The sequence below is a fragment of the Lacerta agilis genome, chromosome 2 (assembly GCF_009819535.1).
Source record: "Lacerta agilis isolate rLacAgi1 chromosome 2, rLacAgi1.pri, whole genome shotgun sequence".
Lineage (NCBI taxonomy): Eukaryota > Metazoa > Chordata > Lepidosauria > Squamata > Lacertidae > Lacerta > Lacerta agilis.
This window is the reverse complement of record NC_046313.1, coordinates 67,669,278-67,685,631: the sequence shown is the minus strand read 5'-3', so window position 1 is coordinate 67,685,631 and position 16,354 is coordinate 67,669,278. Positions and strand designations below refer to the sequence as shown.

Here is a 16,354-nt window from a genome sequence, read left to right as displayed (position 1 = left end):
ACTGAATGAGATGGAACAGTTGACTGGGATCCCCACAAGATATTGCTGCTTAGGAAACCCAAGCAAAAAGACACGAGTTTCAGTATCTCATACTTTGACTTCTCCAGAAGAGATTCAGCAAATGACTAGGTGCAGAGAGCTTTGAATTCATTTGCCTTTCCAATCATAATAAAATGTCTTCTAGGAACCACAAAAGTGGTCTGCATCTTGTCTCCACAGTTGAGGCAGAGACAAGAGATCTGTATTGATGGCAGGACAAACATACAGTATGTTCTCTTCCTTAACCTCAAGTAACAATGTGACTTTCTGCCACTAGAGGGGGAACCATCACTACAAATGTGCTCCTTCCATGAGACTTTGCAAAATGACTTGTCCATTGCTAGCTTACTATTATTTCAGCCATCACAGCTCCCCAAGTGAGCCTTATGTCAGAGTGTTGATCTGTCAAATGCTGCCAACTTAGATAGGATGGATCTGCTTTGAGATTACCTTCCAGAGTAACACTGAGGAGGATAAAATTCAAGGCAGTTCTGCTGTTGTCATTAGGACAGGTCAGACAAAATATGGGTAAAATTGGGGGGGGGGGTTGGCAGCTAAAAATTACTTCACATGATGCATAAATGACTTCAAAGCAATCCATTACAAAGGTACATGGTTTACAAAATCCCTCTCACGTTCTCTGACCCACCAGTCTCCATGTAAAAACTCTCTTTTCCAATCTCCCCTGCTCTCCACTGGATGGATGGATGAGGTATCTGCAAATCTCTTCTCTTGCTCTCTGCGACCCACCCCCTGCCCATTAAAAAAACTCTCTATCTGAAACTCCCCCTCTCATCCCCACCCAAAACAGTGTTTTGAAGAGGAGAAGGAGCTCTAATACGGGGGGAAAGGTATCCTGTTTGAAGTCCTAATGGAACAATGAACACTTTTCTAGGGCTAGGTAGCAACACTACATGGAGCCCCAATAACACAGGGTGCTAAATCATGTGGGGAGCTTCCACAACAAGAGGAGGGTCTCCTACCAGACCTTTGGCCTACATGGGTTGGATTTGGAGCCTGTGTACGTGCAAGCATAAAATTGCTAAAGCACTATAATACATAAAAATGAAGAAAATACAGAAATATATGAGAATCTGCATGAAAATCCATGTTAGAATACCCAAATACGGTTTCTTTCCCAGCTTTCTTTCTGTAGACTTACCTTTCTGAATCCAGATAGCAACAACTCCGTAAGAAGCTGCTGTTTTCAGCCTATGTAGGTCTTCTGTGTGTGTGTTTTAAGGTTTCAACTCTTAGCCATGAGAGAAGACACCCATTCAAGGTGGCTTCCACAGAAAACCTTTGGCCTGTTCAGTGACTGCAAAAATTCTTCCCTTTTTTAAAAAATAACAACCTGGCACTCAAGGGGGGATTCTGAGGTAAATTTCATATCTGAGGCAAGTTCTTCAAATAACAAAAGCACACAAGAGATATACCAAAAGCGGTTAACCTAAAAGCACTGAGAAAACAACTCATCCTTTTCAGCCTGGCCTATCTACCTACTACTACCAGTTCAAAATCTGTCGTGGAGTTTTGCCAGCTGACAGAATTTGAGTGTGAAGCAGATTATACCTAAGCAGCCCCAAGAAACCATTCACTTATCCTTGAGCATTAAAATTCTTTCTCTCAAACATGTTCCCCTCAGTTACCCTTTTTAGGGTTCAGTTCTGAGTTATCGGCAGAGGCGTAGGAAGGTCAGGTGTCACCCAGTGCGGAAAATTTCTTGCCCCCCCGTTGATTTTTTTTTTTTGCCTGCAAAAATGGTTTTGTGTTATTTCATATTTTCTTACAAAGGAATGTGGATTCTGAGCCTCTGATAACAAGTAGGCGACTATGGACAGATACTTAAATCTACAGGATGGATTGTGTTTTGGCTTGTGTTATTTTATTTATGTTTATTGATTATTTATTTAATAAAATTTATTTTTAAAAACCTGCAAAGTGGTTTACCAAAACAAAACCAAAAAACACCACAGCAGTAAAATGAAGAAAAATTAACAATCCTACTTTTTTAAAACATACAAAAGTTAAAATATTAAGATTAAAATTACTTCAACTTCCTAAGCATCTAGGTATGCTTGCCTAAAGAAGAATGCTTTTAGCAGGTGCCTGAAAAGAGTCTAGCAAAGGCACATGCTTTGTTGAAATTTCAGCCTTCACGACATAGGAAAATGGCCAAGTAAACAACTATTTTCGTGGAGGAGGGTCAAGATATTAACTGATATGCATGAAATTTTGTATGTAGCTATATAATCCCTAGTGTAGTAAGATAAGACATTTGGAGCAGGATTTTTTAAAAAAAGTTTTTTTATGAACCGCCCTAGTAGGGCAGTAATTGTTCCTTGATAATTTGTGACCCCCCTCCATGATGGCACCTGGGGCGGGCCCTGCGCTCCCCTTTCCTACGCCCCTGGGTATCGTACCCAAGAAAAAAACAGGTGATAAAAGACTGCTAAGGCCCCCGAGACCCTCTTCAGGCTTGAGGAAGAACAAGCTCTGAACCAGCAGTGCAGGACCTGTGTCATCCTTGCTTTAGTAGACACCACTCCACTCCACCCACCCACCCACCCCTTGCAACTTCCTCAGCCTAGGGGAGCAGGAAATGAGACCATGACCCTGATCCCCATTTCCCCGTGTGTTTGCTTAACCGGCTGCCTTAGCACTCCCTTGGAGAGGTAGATTTCTCTTTCTTTTATGAAGCCAGCAGAACAAGGGGCCTTTGTTTGTGGGCTGCAGGACAAGGAGGGGCACTGCCAGGTCTAAGGAATCCAACACCTGCCCCCTTTCTCCCCTCCTGACCCGACTGCTCATAAAACAGGAGCAGCAGAAAATCATTTACCTGGTTGCTTCATAAGCACGGGGGGTGGGGGTGGGATCTATGGCTCTGTAAATTAACAGAGAACAAGCTGTGGATAACTTTACATGCAATGTCTATACCAGACACCCCCAAACTCGGCCCTCCAGATTTTTGGGACTACAACTCCCATCATCCCTAGCTAACAGGACCAGTGGTCAGGGGTGATGGGAATTGTAGACCCAAAACATCTGGAGGGCCGAGTTTGGGGATGCCTGGTCTATACCCCAGTCATTATAGCTTCCCCTAAGGCATATGTGGGATGCATGTGGCCATTGTGTGTCTCCCATATTTCTCCTGCTACCATGTTCCATATCCCCTTGTTCCCCTCTTTTTTTGGTTAAAAAAAAAAGGTCCCATTACTCCTATCTTGATAAAAGTGTCTTGGGTGCCAACACTAAATGGCTATCATGCCAAGACACATAAATAAGTCATGGTATGCCATACCAGATAACACTGTTGTTGTTGTTGTTTTAAAAAAGCACTGTCTGCTGCTAGATTTCCCCAAAACCTGCCCTTCCTGCCACCCCTGCATGCTGAATTTTAGCACTGATCTTGCCAGCTTCCAGTTGTTTATGGTCAGACATTGATTTACACAGGAACAATGACACGCACAGAGGGTGGCCTCTGCATGCTGGCCTACAAATCACAACCGTGCTCCACCGAGATGTTTGTCAGGCTGGGGGAAGTGCAATAGTGGTGGAGACCATGGCACATAGGGATGGCCCAGCTGTGCACTATTATCCCCATGCCAGTGGGAAAATCCTGCAAAAGAGCTGAGGATATGGTGTTAACCTAGCACTCAGTCACACCACACCACCACCTGTATAGAAGCCCACAGAGAAAGATCAACTGGTGGGGGCACCTGCAATCGGATAATCAATCTTTTAGTGTGGCAATGCCTACACTTTGGAGCTCCCTGCCTATTGACATCAATCAAGCGCCTTTGCAATATACTTTTCTGCACTGCTTTAAATATTTTTGTTTGTGCAGGCCAATCCAAATATGTAAAAGTTACACGTTTTCTTTTTGCTACTGTCGATTTTAATAGTATTTTGAATAGGTCGTGCACACTTATCAAGTTCCCAATGAAGATCTGTGGCGACGGGAAATGGACACACAAAGAGGGTGCCGTGTACAAAGCAGCCTGGCTTCACAACACAAACAGGACCTTGAGAATATTGCTAACTCTTCTCTGCCTCAGGACTCTACACACAAACACTCTTGCTCAGGACTTGGATGCTGCCTAGTTCTTTCCATTTTTGGCATGTTGGGGTGATGATGAGGTGGAGATATCCCAGCTCGATCTGTGCAAACTGGCTGCCTCCAACTGTGAGTGGCATATGCGTGTTGCTTCCAGCACAGCTCCAGATTGGTGGGCACTGGGATATGGAGATGGGGAAAGTATGTGTTATTTTTATGCCACTTCTGTATTGGAATAAATAGCCATTCTGGCAGTGAGCAAAAGCCATAGAAGCGGTTGCAACCTGAAGCTGAACCAGTGGAATGTAAAAAGAGAGTCCATCACTCCAGGAGGGAAATGAGGGCATCCTGAAGAGTGTGAGTCAAGGTGAAGGAGTCTTTGAGTTTTCAAAAACAAAGCCAGTGTTTATTAGCTTGTTCTATCCACAGGAATTTCACATTACAGGTGCGAAATGGCTCTGTGCTTGAATTCATCACAAGGAGCTACTAATCAAAATCTCCAGATCCCCAGTTTTTGTTACATTTTTGATTTACAACTATTTACAAGAGAAAGTACACGCGCATCACTCAGATTGCAAGGGAAAGGGGGTGTGCCTGCAAGGATCTTGTGTGAACAAATGAAGTGGGCTCAGGCTTCCAAACGTAAATGGTGAGCTCTCTTTGTTAACAGCAGGAGGTACAGCACCAGAGACCAAAGGGCACACAGTGCAGGCTTCTGGTCTACTCCATCGAGACTGTCCTCTACTTTGCAGACAGAAGTGAGAAGTCCAAGAAATAACCTACTTTCCATCCTAGCACACCTAGACTACACATTAGAGTGACAGAACAGTCTTGGGCATGTTCTTTGCCAACATGTCTTGGACATGTTATTTGCTACCCTCCATGACTGCAATCCCTGTAACTACCTGTGGCAGAGCAGACCTGCTCCTTGCATCAGCGAACAGGTCACTACAATGGGAGATCAAAGTGCTGATATCTAGCAGATGTAAATCGATGTAATTCCACAGGCATTAGCGATGTGGATTAATCCAAACTCAAAATTTGATTCTAATTCTTTGGAGGCATTGAACCTAAAAGGCATAACCACACCACTCTGAAAGAGGCATCCAAGAAACAAGAGAACTAAACCCTTTGCAACAGCTAAACCTAAGGTGGAAGGCACAGTCACACATTTAGGAAATGCCTTTTTTAAAAAATGAAGGGGGAGGCAGAAAAAGGTCATTTAAAAGATTTTGTTATAACCAGACAAGCTGAGGTGGGCTCAAGCCTTTCTCAGTCACCCTTTGACCCAGGAGCCTTCTCCAATTCTGGCCATACTCAGTGGTAAGGAACATGCATTCTGCCCATGCTCAGAGACACTCTGTTCTACCCTTTCATATTCCTGGCTTTCAAAATAGGTTCATGGGTTGACCAAGTCTGGCTCAGATTAAGACCTGATTATATGTTTTATCATAATCATCTTCTCTGCATGCCAGATCATATTAATGAATTCCCAAGGTGCCCAAATCGTAATATCTATGCACAGAACTCTGCCATGCCCGCACCCCTCCTGTGGATTCAATTTTTTCTCCTGTGCTTCTCAGTTCCCTCATTGTCCCCTGGCTCTGGGTGGCATTCAACTACCGTATCCTATCCCCACAAGGATTTCTCTGTGTGCAACAGGACTTTCCCTCTTCTCCTTCCCCTGTGTCTGCCCCATGCCTTCCTCAAATCTGTTCCAGAGGGCTGTGGGAGCTCCTAGAACAGATTTAGGGAGAGAATGTTTCACTGCACACGCAGAAATCCTTGCCCTGATGGAAGACTCAACCTCTCCCTCTGTATTTTTTTTTTACATGGTATTAATTCCTATTATTGGTCATATTCCCTATTACACAAATAAATCTTGAAGCCCACCTTAGTAATACAATTGCCTTCTTGACTTCATCTTTGAGCAGTGTTGTTACTACTGCTGTTCTATGCTCACCATTGTTTATCTCAGAAGAAAATGGTGGGAGGTAGGCAGGCAATGATCTCTGTCATGGGGGATACTGCATGCACTGAATGTTTTACTAGTCCTTACTTAGCCCATGATATGTGGAATCCATCTTGAAATTAAGCAGAAAGATCACTCTTAGTTTGATGTTTCTCTCTTTTTGCAAAGGATGCTCCACCCAACCTGCAACGCATCCAAGTTGCTCATGTGGACTGATGGCAATTCCACAGGAATCCTGATGGGAACACTCAGGGCCAGACTTTCCAACTTCCACATTGTGTGGCTGGGTAGACTGGTGTTATCAAATTGAGGAACTGAATTCCTAGCGGGCAAATTAATATTATTTAAATAATAATAAATAACCAGGTTGGATGCCGATTGCTGCACTGGCCAGTGGAGCAGAAGCCCGGTGTCCTGATGGCTATCCAGCTGGTGCCTAACCCTCTCTGCCACCTCCAATCCCATGCTGTCTTTGGCCTTGGAAGTCTCTGACACATGCACTATGGGAGAGTAGCTTTGGTTCATATATACATTACGTCTCCCTGGCATAGCCCACTTGGATGAGGCCTTCACATCCGTCAAGTAAACTAGCTCAGAAAAGCCAGGTGCCTGTGAGAATAGCCATATCCACCTTCCCAACAGCTCTTTCGGTTGTACCACAATTTTCACAGACAATATCTCTTGCAGATCATCAGCCAAACAACACAAGCTGAATCATTATCAAATCATAACATTGTTCCTATTGGTGGGATTAACTTGCTTCTGAAAGAAGTAGGAGCACCACATGGACATCCCTCGGTGAAGCACTTCCTCCTGCCTTAAATGATTCAGGCTCCTCAAGACATGAAGCCTCCATTGTACTTTACATGCAAGAGTGTCCTGCCAGAATATGCTTTGAGGCAGAGAAATGAACAGAGGAGAAGAAAGTGCTCAAGTCTTTGTAGGTGTAGCAGAGGCTTTTATACACTTCAGGGTAGGTATGCTTAGTGTCTGACAACAGACATTTCCCTCTCCTTTTTAACCAGGTAGAAATGTTTTCAGTGACAGTAGTGCAACGTTCTCAGACTTGCCCATGATGATCCAGTCTTGAAGGCTTCTGCTCCAACATTCTGGACCCACAGATTCCACACAAGACTGCTGTGTCCCACTGAGATCCTCCAGAGTGTCAGCTATTTTACAGTATCGCAGATAAAAGGGGGAAGGAAGAGCAAGCTGCCAGCGGGACGCCTCCAAACTCCTTGCTGTCACACACTGAGGTGAGACTGCATCACCCACATATTATGTACAACCTACAAATAAATATTGTCTTGAGGGGGAGCAGGGCGTGTTTGTGTGTGTATATATATATATATATTTATATATATATTTATAGATATTTTAATATTAAAATGGAGGGGGGAAATATAGCACTGTCATTTCGTAGTCCCTTGTCAAGTTTCATGTGTGCTGATCCATCTCTGGTTGGTGGTTCCTGCGGTTTCGAGGCTTTTTCTGATCATGCAGCTCCTTGGCTTTGAGACCAGCCAGAGTCTCCTTATGGTTGGAGGCCACGTGCCGCCAATAGCCCTGGCAGTACTGGTTGATGAGTCCCATCTCAGGCTGGGTGAGCAGCTGCACCAGGTCATGGTAATGGGAGCTGAAAGTGCCTGGCAGGCCGGCTCGCATGGCTGCTGCAGAAGGAGCAGGGGCCTCTGACTGGAAGAGCACAGCATGGACCGTTTCACTGCTCAGTACATGCAGCTGCACTTTGGCCACCGTGTGCTTGAAGTTGTTCTCTGTGGCTGTGCAGGAATAGAGGCCCCCATCCGAGAGCTGCAAGGACCGCAACAGCAGCCCCTGCTCTGTCCTCAGCACCCTTCCTTCAGTGCGCAGCTAATGGAAAGAAACACATCGAGGAGGCATTGTTAGCACAGTTGGGAGTTGCTGGGCAGGGATATATTAGATCACACTGTGGGTGGAAAACAAGCCGCATATTCATTGCCTGAGTGCTTTCTGGCCCTCATCCTCCTAGCTTCTTAGTTCTCGTTATTTCCTGTTCTGCAATTCCTAGACTTCTGAGTCCTGGCAAACAGCAAAGCATGATGAACGATCCAGCTTCCCATCCTTTTTCTCAGGAGCTCAGATGGAACTATTGGCTGGACAGAAGCAGGTTTGGGGCTGAGTAGGAAGGGCTTACAGAAAGTAAATCAACAAACTCTAGCTTTAGCTCAAATAGGTCAGGGAGCTTTTATGAGCTTGGTTATATAAGCTCAGAGATAGCACAGGCATGGGTGTTTCCCCGGGCTTTTTCCAGTGGCCTTGCTCAGGTGCCACAGTTCCTCAGAGCTTTAAAAACCTATTTTGTGAGCTTCTGCACAGATATCCTTCTAGTATCCAGGATGTGGATGAAAAATAGATGAAATGTCAGCAAGGTAGTTGAAAGCGGACCGAGAAACAAGTGCTTTTTAACATGATGAAAATGGAACAAAACACTGGCCAGCTCAGCTCTCTGTCACTTCCAGACGACCTGCTTATTGAGGAATTATCCTGATTTCTTTGTGCATTGTCTGCAGCTTATTTGAACATTTATTCTCATTTGTTTGCAAGGAGCTTATATAAGTTTTATCAAGCAATTATTATCCCACACTTTCCAGTCTATTTTCACGTCGCTTTCCTTACTGCAAAAGGTCTGTATGCTTTTTGCAAGCAGGTTTGATGTGCACAAGTACCAAATTGATTTTAATTGTGCCACCTGAACCTGTCAGTTTTTGACTGAACCCCACTTGAAAAATAGAGATAGTCTTAGTACTTATTAAAACTTATGGTGGAAGCAAAAGGCAAGTTACTCCTCCTCGCTAAGCCACTAACTGTCATGCTAACTTCCCTCTGGCCTCCATTCCCTCCTTTTCCTCCAAATTCCATTCTGGAAATTCAGGCCTGCCTGTTTGTACCTCTTTCCTTCGATCACTGTTGTCCTTCTGGAGCAGCCATTTGATGGTGGCCTGAGGGGAGCGAGGCTGGCACTCCAGAAAGGCTGTGCTTCCCTCCACTCCATACTGGACAGCCTCTACAGTGTTCTTGCTGGCTGGAGGTGGATACATAGATACAAGATTATGATTTGCCAAGAGTCGCATTTCAACTAATACATTCCCTGACAAAATATATTCCAAGCAGCTCCTACTCCTTTGCCAGAAGGAGGCTAGTCTCATTACTGCCAAGATTATATAGCCACACTTGGCTAATTTGCTATCCATCAATCAGCATGTGGACCATTCAGGTTCCAGTTCTGGGTGCAGCCTGACCATGTGATTGAGGTATGTGACTGAGTTGGATGACTTATGTAAGAAATGAATTAAAGTGGAACAGTCTCCCTTGGGAGGTTGTGGACTCTCCTTCCTTGGAGGTTTTTAAGCAGAGGTTGGATGGCCATCCGTCATGGATGCTTTAGTTGAGATTCCTGCATTGCAGGGGTTGGACTAGATGACCATTGGCGTCCCTTCCAGCTCTACAATTCTATGATTCTATGAAAACAAAGAGGTACAATAGTACTGGTCCTAATTCTTCAATCCCTTCAAACTGGTCCCTTCGTTTGTCCAGGGACACCCACCCACCTATCCAGTGGAAAAATTGCCCCTCCTATTCCATCCAATCCATGGCTACTCTACTTTATGTAGATTAGTCCATATTCTGCACCACATTTTGTACTCAAAAGTACCAGTTTGTTCACCTACTCAGCTGATCAAAAATCATGGTGTCAAGGGCAGCTCTGTGCTACAATCAGTTTTGCAAATTGAAAAAGCAGAGCTAGGGTGTTTTTTTTAAAGCAGACCTTCCATCTCAGCACCCTCACTACACTTTTTTGTGGGGGCGGAGAAGTAAGTAGGGACCACAAGACCAAGGAGAATGCTACTTCTGATCCCCCCCCCCCCATGCAGTGGGTGAGTATGACACTCACCATTAGAATTGTAGCCTCTACACTGACGGATGGGGTTGCCATGCCGGACATCCTGACGCCTGCTCCGCCTGTGATAAGGAAAGAAGCAGCCAGGTGAGTGGTTGGAATTTTGGTCCTTCCAAGGAGCAAGATGATGAGCCATTCATAATCCTTTTGTCTTTCTGGCCAGCCCTTGATCAGTGAATCCTAGAATAATTCTGAGTCAACGACGGTAGATTCAAATTCCTGCCCAAGATCCATTTCATGTTTTGGAGCAATCATACTCTTTACCATTAACCAGATGCACTGCCTAGAATTCATTCAACAGAACTTTCCCCTGCATTTCTCCTAGGACACTGTATGATGCAAATCTTCCCTAGCTCACCCCTGAATTCCACTTGAGATCAATAGAACTAGTTTCCTAGAATATTCCCTATAATGTTAACTCCAAGGCACTCCCAGAACTCTTGGAAATATCCCGCTTTGTACAATGACCCCACAATCATTCTTTAAAGTCCCTTTACAGGGCATTCCCAACAAACAACAGTGGAACTCCAGTCCCTTCCATCCTCTCTGCCACACAGTACCTCTTGGAGGAAGCAGAATAGCGAGAGCAGGACTTCCCATCCCAGGCACAATAGGGGTCCCTGGCCAGGCAGCAGTCAGCGCAGGCTTCTCCATACACATCACAGCGGTGAAGAGCCAGGTGTGTTAGGCCAATGGCTGAGGACACGTACAGCTGTTGCTGTTGGGTAAGAGTGACAACCAGATGTCAATGAGAGGATAGATAATTCTGCCCCCAGTGTACTGGAGGTGGGAATGAAGTGAGGGATATGATTTCTTGAGGAAGTGTGGACAGAAAAGCCTCCCAAGTGCAACCATTCAGAACAGCTCTGCATTCCAGCCCACCTCCCAGCCTCTGGAGTGAGCTCCTTGTAGCAGCAGATACTCAAGGGAAATGGGAGAATGACTAGAATGGAAGGAACTTCACATTGCACCATGTTCTGCAAAGATGGCACCAGTGACAAGCAGTCAGAATACTCTTTTGTTTCCTGAGCCATGGGCTATGTCTGGCCTTGTATCTAGCCCAATAAGAGAGACATACTTCAACCTTCATTTACATATACTCACCCTTTTGGAAGATATGGTCATCGTCCTGATGGGAGCTGGAACCTATGAGGAAACCACATTATGGCAATTAATCTGGTCTAAGAGGGTGGCTGCCCTCCCAAGGTCTTTGGAGTAGTTTAAAGAGAACACAATGGAAAAACTCAAGAATCGCAGTGGACAACACCGTTTTACAAGACAAAACACTTTCATCTGAGGAGCTGGGGTGGTGTGACAATCCTGTGAGAGCAATTCTATCACCATCTTCAATTAATTCTTAGCATTTAGGTAGATGTATTTTATCATAGAAATCCTTGCAACACTACAGGAAGGTATTTATTTATTTCACATTACTGAACTTCTATCCCACCCTTCCTTTCAAAGGAGCCCACAATTATTAGCTCTGTACTGCATCTGACAGGGCTGAGCCTCAGAGAATAATGGTCGGCCTGAGACCACATACACGTTCTGCAGCTGAGAGTGAAATATGAACAAGGAACTTCACTGCTCACACTCTTCACCACTACACCACACCCATTCCCAAGCCATGTGCTTCATGAAAAGCAAGTGATCATGTCTTCCGTAGGTTGTGCAGTGAATTACCTTGAACACTTCCACCTCTTCAAGCATCAGTTCTTCTGTTTCCATGTCATCTTTGGGCAGGACTATTACTTTCTGGACAGTGCCACGATCTGCAATGTAAGGGAAGCACACAGAGGGGAATTAGCAACACTTGCGTTTTTGCTCTTCCTCCTTTTTCTGGTATGCATCATGCTGCCAAAATGCTAGTATCAGCATTGTGGATACTCTTGAAATGGGATCTATGAAATGATGGTGGCTTGCTCCTGTGAGAGTGTGCGGCACAGGTCTTATGCCTCTCCTCCAAAAGTTCTCCATAACAGAAATGGTTGGATGAACCTCCTTGGGGAAGACTTCTGTAGTGATGGGGCCACGGCCACCACTGAGAAAGTCCCAAACTTTGTAAGAATCTACAACTGTTTGTATGTATGCATACTCCACGTTAATATTTTATAATTCCCCAACCCACAGTTCCTAAGAGGAGAGTGTGTGCATGGGGAGGAAACATAAGAAGCATATCATATAAACACATAAAAGGGGAAACTGAAGTAATGAAGTTAAAGGAAAGATGCTAGTGTAAATGTATTTTTCATCTATAGTAGTGTGAGCATAACAAACTCAGTACTGTCAGAAATGGGAAATGAAAACAACTACATGGAAACCTCAGGACCACCTGGTGTATAAAAATAGTGTGAAAGGCATATGCTTTATCCATATGTCTTATCCATCTTAGGATGAGTGTTGCACCCAGTTGGGAACAGTATTACAGCAAAAGCATGGCATTTAACTAACTCCTGTCAGATACCACCCAAAGAAAATAAGAATTTAAAACCCCCTGAATGAAATCTGATAATTCGCTTAATTTTTGTTATAAACGACTTTTCTTTCAATTATTACCTAAAACTTCTCTCTCTCTTTAAACCTCTTATGTGCCATCTGTGTACTTTTCTAGCCTCTAATGTATCAATCACAGTGTCATGGCCAGTAGTATAAACCCATGAACTTTACAAAGACCATGCCAGCACCTCTCTGAACCACAGCCCTATCCAGTTTGGATTTGAGAGTGGGTGTGTGGCAGTGCCTTCAGGGCATGATGCATCTCCGTCTATCTCCAGAGTTATAGGTGCTTCTGAGGAATAACTGTATGTCCTCTGAAACAGAGAATGGCAAACCATTCCTTTCTGCTCTTTCTAAACTGCTCCCCTGATAAGCTCACGACTACTTTCTTTGGAATGGCGAGCATGCAGTTTTGTAAAATACCAGTTCATGTGGCTGGAGAGGAAAATGAAAATAGGCACCTATTGCCCAGGCCGCCACGTCACTACCCTGCCCTGCTTACAACTTGAATTGAATGCTGCACAAATTCCTGTGATCACAAAACTTTATCTGCTTCTTTATGCAACAGGAAGCAACTCAGATCTAGAGATTTGTTACACCTATGACCAGAAAGAAAGAGGAAACTCCCTATAGGCAATAACAGGTGGCGGCAGCACTGTGCACAGCTGCCTGGGTGCATGAGCAGCTAACTTGGTAGGCCATGAAACAGCTGTGCAGAGACACAGCATTTACCAGCTAATGAGAACTTTCTGGGTCGTTAGCATTCCTGGCCACCTGCTTTGAGTGCTGGCTGTGCTTCCTTGGCCTGCTGGGAGACAAGTAACCAAGCCTCCAGCAGACTGGACCTAGCGCAGACGCTTTCTATCATCATTAGTTGGCTAGGCATACTCTCCACCCTGTGTTACTTTTTCTACTGTTACACATCACTTCATCTAATCTGTATGCCTCTTTGTTCAAACTACTCAACCAACAATCCTACTGTATTCCAATTCAATGGAGAAAGTTTGCACAGAAGCAGAAATGAGTGCAGCTGTGTCTGTGCTACTTACAATGGCTTCCAGGAGAGGTACATGACCCCTCCTCCTGAGGGAAGAGGAGTCATAAGAACATAAGGAGAGCCTGCTGCATCAGACCAATGGCCCATCTAGTCCAGCATCCTGTTCTCAGAGCAGCCAACCAGGTGCCTGCAGAAAACCTGCAAGCACAACCTGAGCACAAGAGCACTCTCCCCTCCTGCAGTTTCCAGCAACTAGTATTCAGAAACATATCGCCTCCAGCCACGGAGGCACAGCATAGCCTCCATCCTGGCTAGTAGCCATTAACAGACCTATCCTGCATGAATCTGTCTCTCTTTTAAATCCATCCTAGATGGTGGCCATCACTGCCTCCTGCAGGAGCAAGCTGCATAGTTAAACTATGTGCTGCATGAATCAATGTTACCTTGTGTTCTTGAGGCTGGGAGGTGAATGCTGATTTTACTCAAGGAAAAAAGGTTGTCTTCCACTCATTTGCTTAGTGATATAAAGGCAAGGCTAGAGCTTCTGACTGGCTATTGTTGAAAACAAGAGGCTGGGCTAGATGAGAGTCTATGACAAGGGAGTTCTTATATGCTCCACATCACAAGTGCTCATGCAGGAGTTTATAGTTGCTTAGTACCGAGAGACCACCTGGTCCTCGCATTTGGAATGGGTCTGTAGGCACCAATTCATAGGAAAAGAGGAATCAATTTTGGTTCTGGAATGTGACTTAGGAAGAAGTAGATCTCAGCCTGAATCCTTATATCTCCTTATATCTCTTGGCATAGACCTTGTGCCAAAGGGAATTCCAAATGTGCTCCTGCACTTCTGAAACCATATCTCATGTGAATGGAACATTGAAAGTTGGACTCTCCAGTTCCCATCATTACCTCCCAACTTGCTGCCAAATCTTATCAGAGCTGAATATCCCTAGATAGCTAGTCCCAGGTTGTTGCCCCAGCCAAACCAACTCAAGTGCTATTTGTCCAGGCTAGGGGAATGTTGGTGGGTGGGAGGTGTTTGTGTATTCTCTTCAGTGCACATCAGTGGGTACCTGTGCCCAGGAAAAGCACCTCATAGCGCCCGTCAGCTGCATCCACCTGGTCCACGGCAATAGTTGTGAACTTGTAGTTGACGTTGGTCCTCACCACTAGTGGCTGGCGGTGTATGGGGTACACGCCATTGTACATCATGGGATGAGTGCGCATGAAGTTGATGACCTCATCTGGATAGTCCTTGGTTGACTTCATCAAGGGTGTGAAAGTCCCTCCTGGGCACTGAAAACCCAAGGCAGTAATACAAATTGTGATAAATGTTGCAGTCAACCACCCTACCAATGCATGAATTGCTCTTATAGCACTACTAGATGCCCCATGCTACAAAACAGGAATAAATAACTTACTGTCTGCAAACTCAGTCTAGCCCACAGGTGCTTCCCATCAACCTCCCAATATAGCTTGATCCCAAAGGCCACCCCAATAAATATAAGAGCAGCCCTGCTGGTTCTGGCCAGTGGCCCACCTGGTCCAGCATTCTGTTCTCAAGTGGCCAACCCATGGGAAGGCTGCAGGCCTCATAAAAAGCCTTAAGGCTGCTTTTCACAGCTGGATTCTCTCCGCATGTGAGTATGGGAGTTGGCTGCTGGGGTGCATCAGGAGACGTCCCTGTCAGTGCCTATGTTGCTTTTCATTCTGTGGAGAAGAGGCACTTAAACAGCCTTCCACTTTTATCTTGTTTGTATGGCAAAGAATGAGTCTTTGGATGGAACCAGGGCTGCCCAGTATACAGAATAGGAATGTAAGATCTCCACTCTGTTAACATCTCACCCAAGCTGACTTCAGTTTCTTTAACATGCAGCTCAATACAGTACCCCTTGGATGTTTTCTAAGATTGAGGGATACACTTTTGAAAGTCTGTTACTTTTGCTGAAAGGGACATTATTCCTCAGTGTTTTTAGTAATGCTCACACAAACCTCTGAATCCTATATGACCCAGCTGCTGAGCAGTGAGAGCCAAACACAGCCTGTGCTTTGTGTTTTTGGAGGCCTCTCCATAGCACGGCCAAGGCTGTATCTGGCTCTTTTTGGCTCTGCAGGGTGTATGAGCAAAAGAGACCAGAGAGCTGAATTCTCCCGGCCAGTAAAATGAAGCAATGAGTTCTCCTTATTTGTGGGTATTTTGCCAACAAGGAAGGGATGCCAGCAAATGAGTCCAGAGACCACCAACCTGGAGAGGAAACACTAATCAGCCTCCCACAACGTGGCCAAATGTCAAGCAGTGAGTGGGGCTGAAAAGCTGTTGGCTGCAGTGCACCAAAGGATATGGATACCAAAGGAGGCTGGAGGAGAACAAGGAAGGCAGAACAGTGCAGGGATGGAGAGGGAGAGGGAATCAGAGCAGGAGGAATGAGGAGAGGAATGTTGGGCTAGGGAGAGACTGTGTTAAACAAGAAGAGCAACCTAAGACTTCTCACCAGCAAGCATCACCAATAAGTTCCTTCACTGCAACCTTCAACAGTGCAGAAGAGGAAGTACTCATGTACATATTGTGTTAATGCCACTGGACAAGCCAGCACAGTATGGCATATACTGGTTGGCAGTGGTCCTCCAAGGCCTCTGGCAGTTGTACACTCTAGTCCTGCTAGCTAGAAATCCCTTTAGCTGGCAATACAAAGGATCCCAGCTTGGCCATTTGGCATGTACTCTGCCACCAATCTATGGTTCCTCCCCAGGCCTACCATTCAATAAGTATGTTTTTTTCTGAATTATTATTAAATGACAAATATCACTTTACTTTACATGCATTCATTTAAAACTGAACATCTGAAGCTTCTT

The 16,354-nt window shown here is 45.0% G+C and overlaps 1 protein-coding gene across 4 annotated transcripts in view; it reads right to left on the bottom strand.

Moving 5' to 3' along the window:
- Positions 1-4,480: 4,480 nt before the first annotated feature.
- Positions 4,481-16,354, bottom strand: part of SEMA3F (semaphorin 3F) — a 123,517-nt gene continuing 111,643 nt past the window's right edge. For all 4 annotated transcript variants that reach the window (XM_033140580.1, XM_033140584.1, XM_033140583.1 and 1 more), the window contains 7 exons: positions 14,575-14,797; positions 11,692-11,780; positions 11,113-11,154; positions 10,569-10,726; positions 10,003-10,070; positions 8,999-9,132; positions 4,481-7,940 (listed from right to left, as the gene is read on the bottom strand). In XM_033140580.1, the coding sequence (XP_032996471.1) occupies positions 7,506-7,940; positions 8,999-9,132; positions 10,003-10,070; positions 10,569-10,726; positions 11,113-11,154; positions 11,692-11,780; positions 14,575-14,797 (1,149 nt within the window). In that variant the 3' untranslated portion in view covers positions 4,481-7,505. The remainder of the gene's footprint in view (positions 7,941-8,998; positions 9,133-10,002; positions 10,071-10,568; positions 10,727-11,112; positions 11,155-11,691; positions 11,781-14,574; positions 14,798-16,354) is intronic.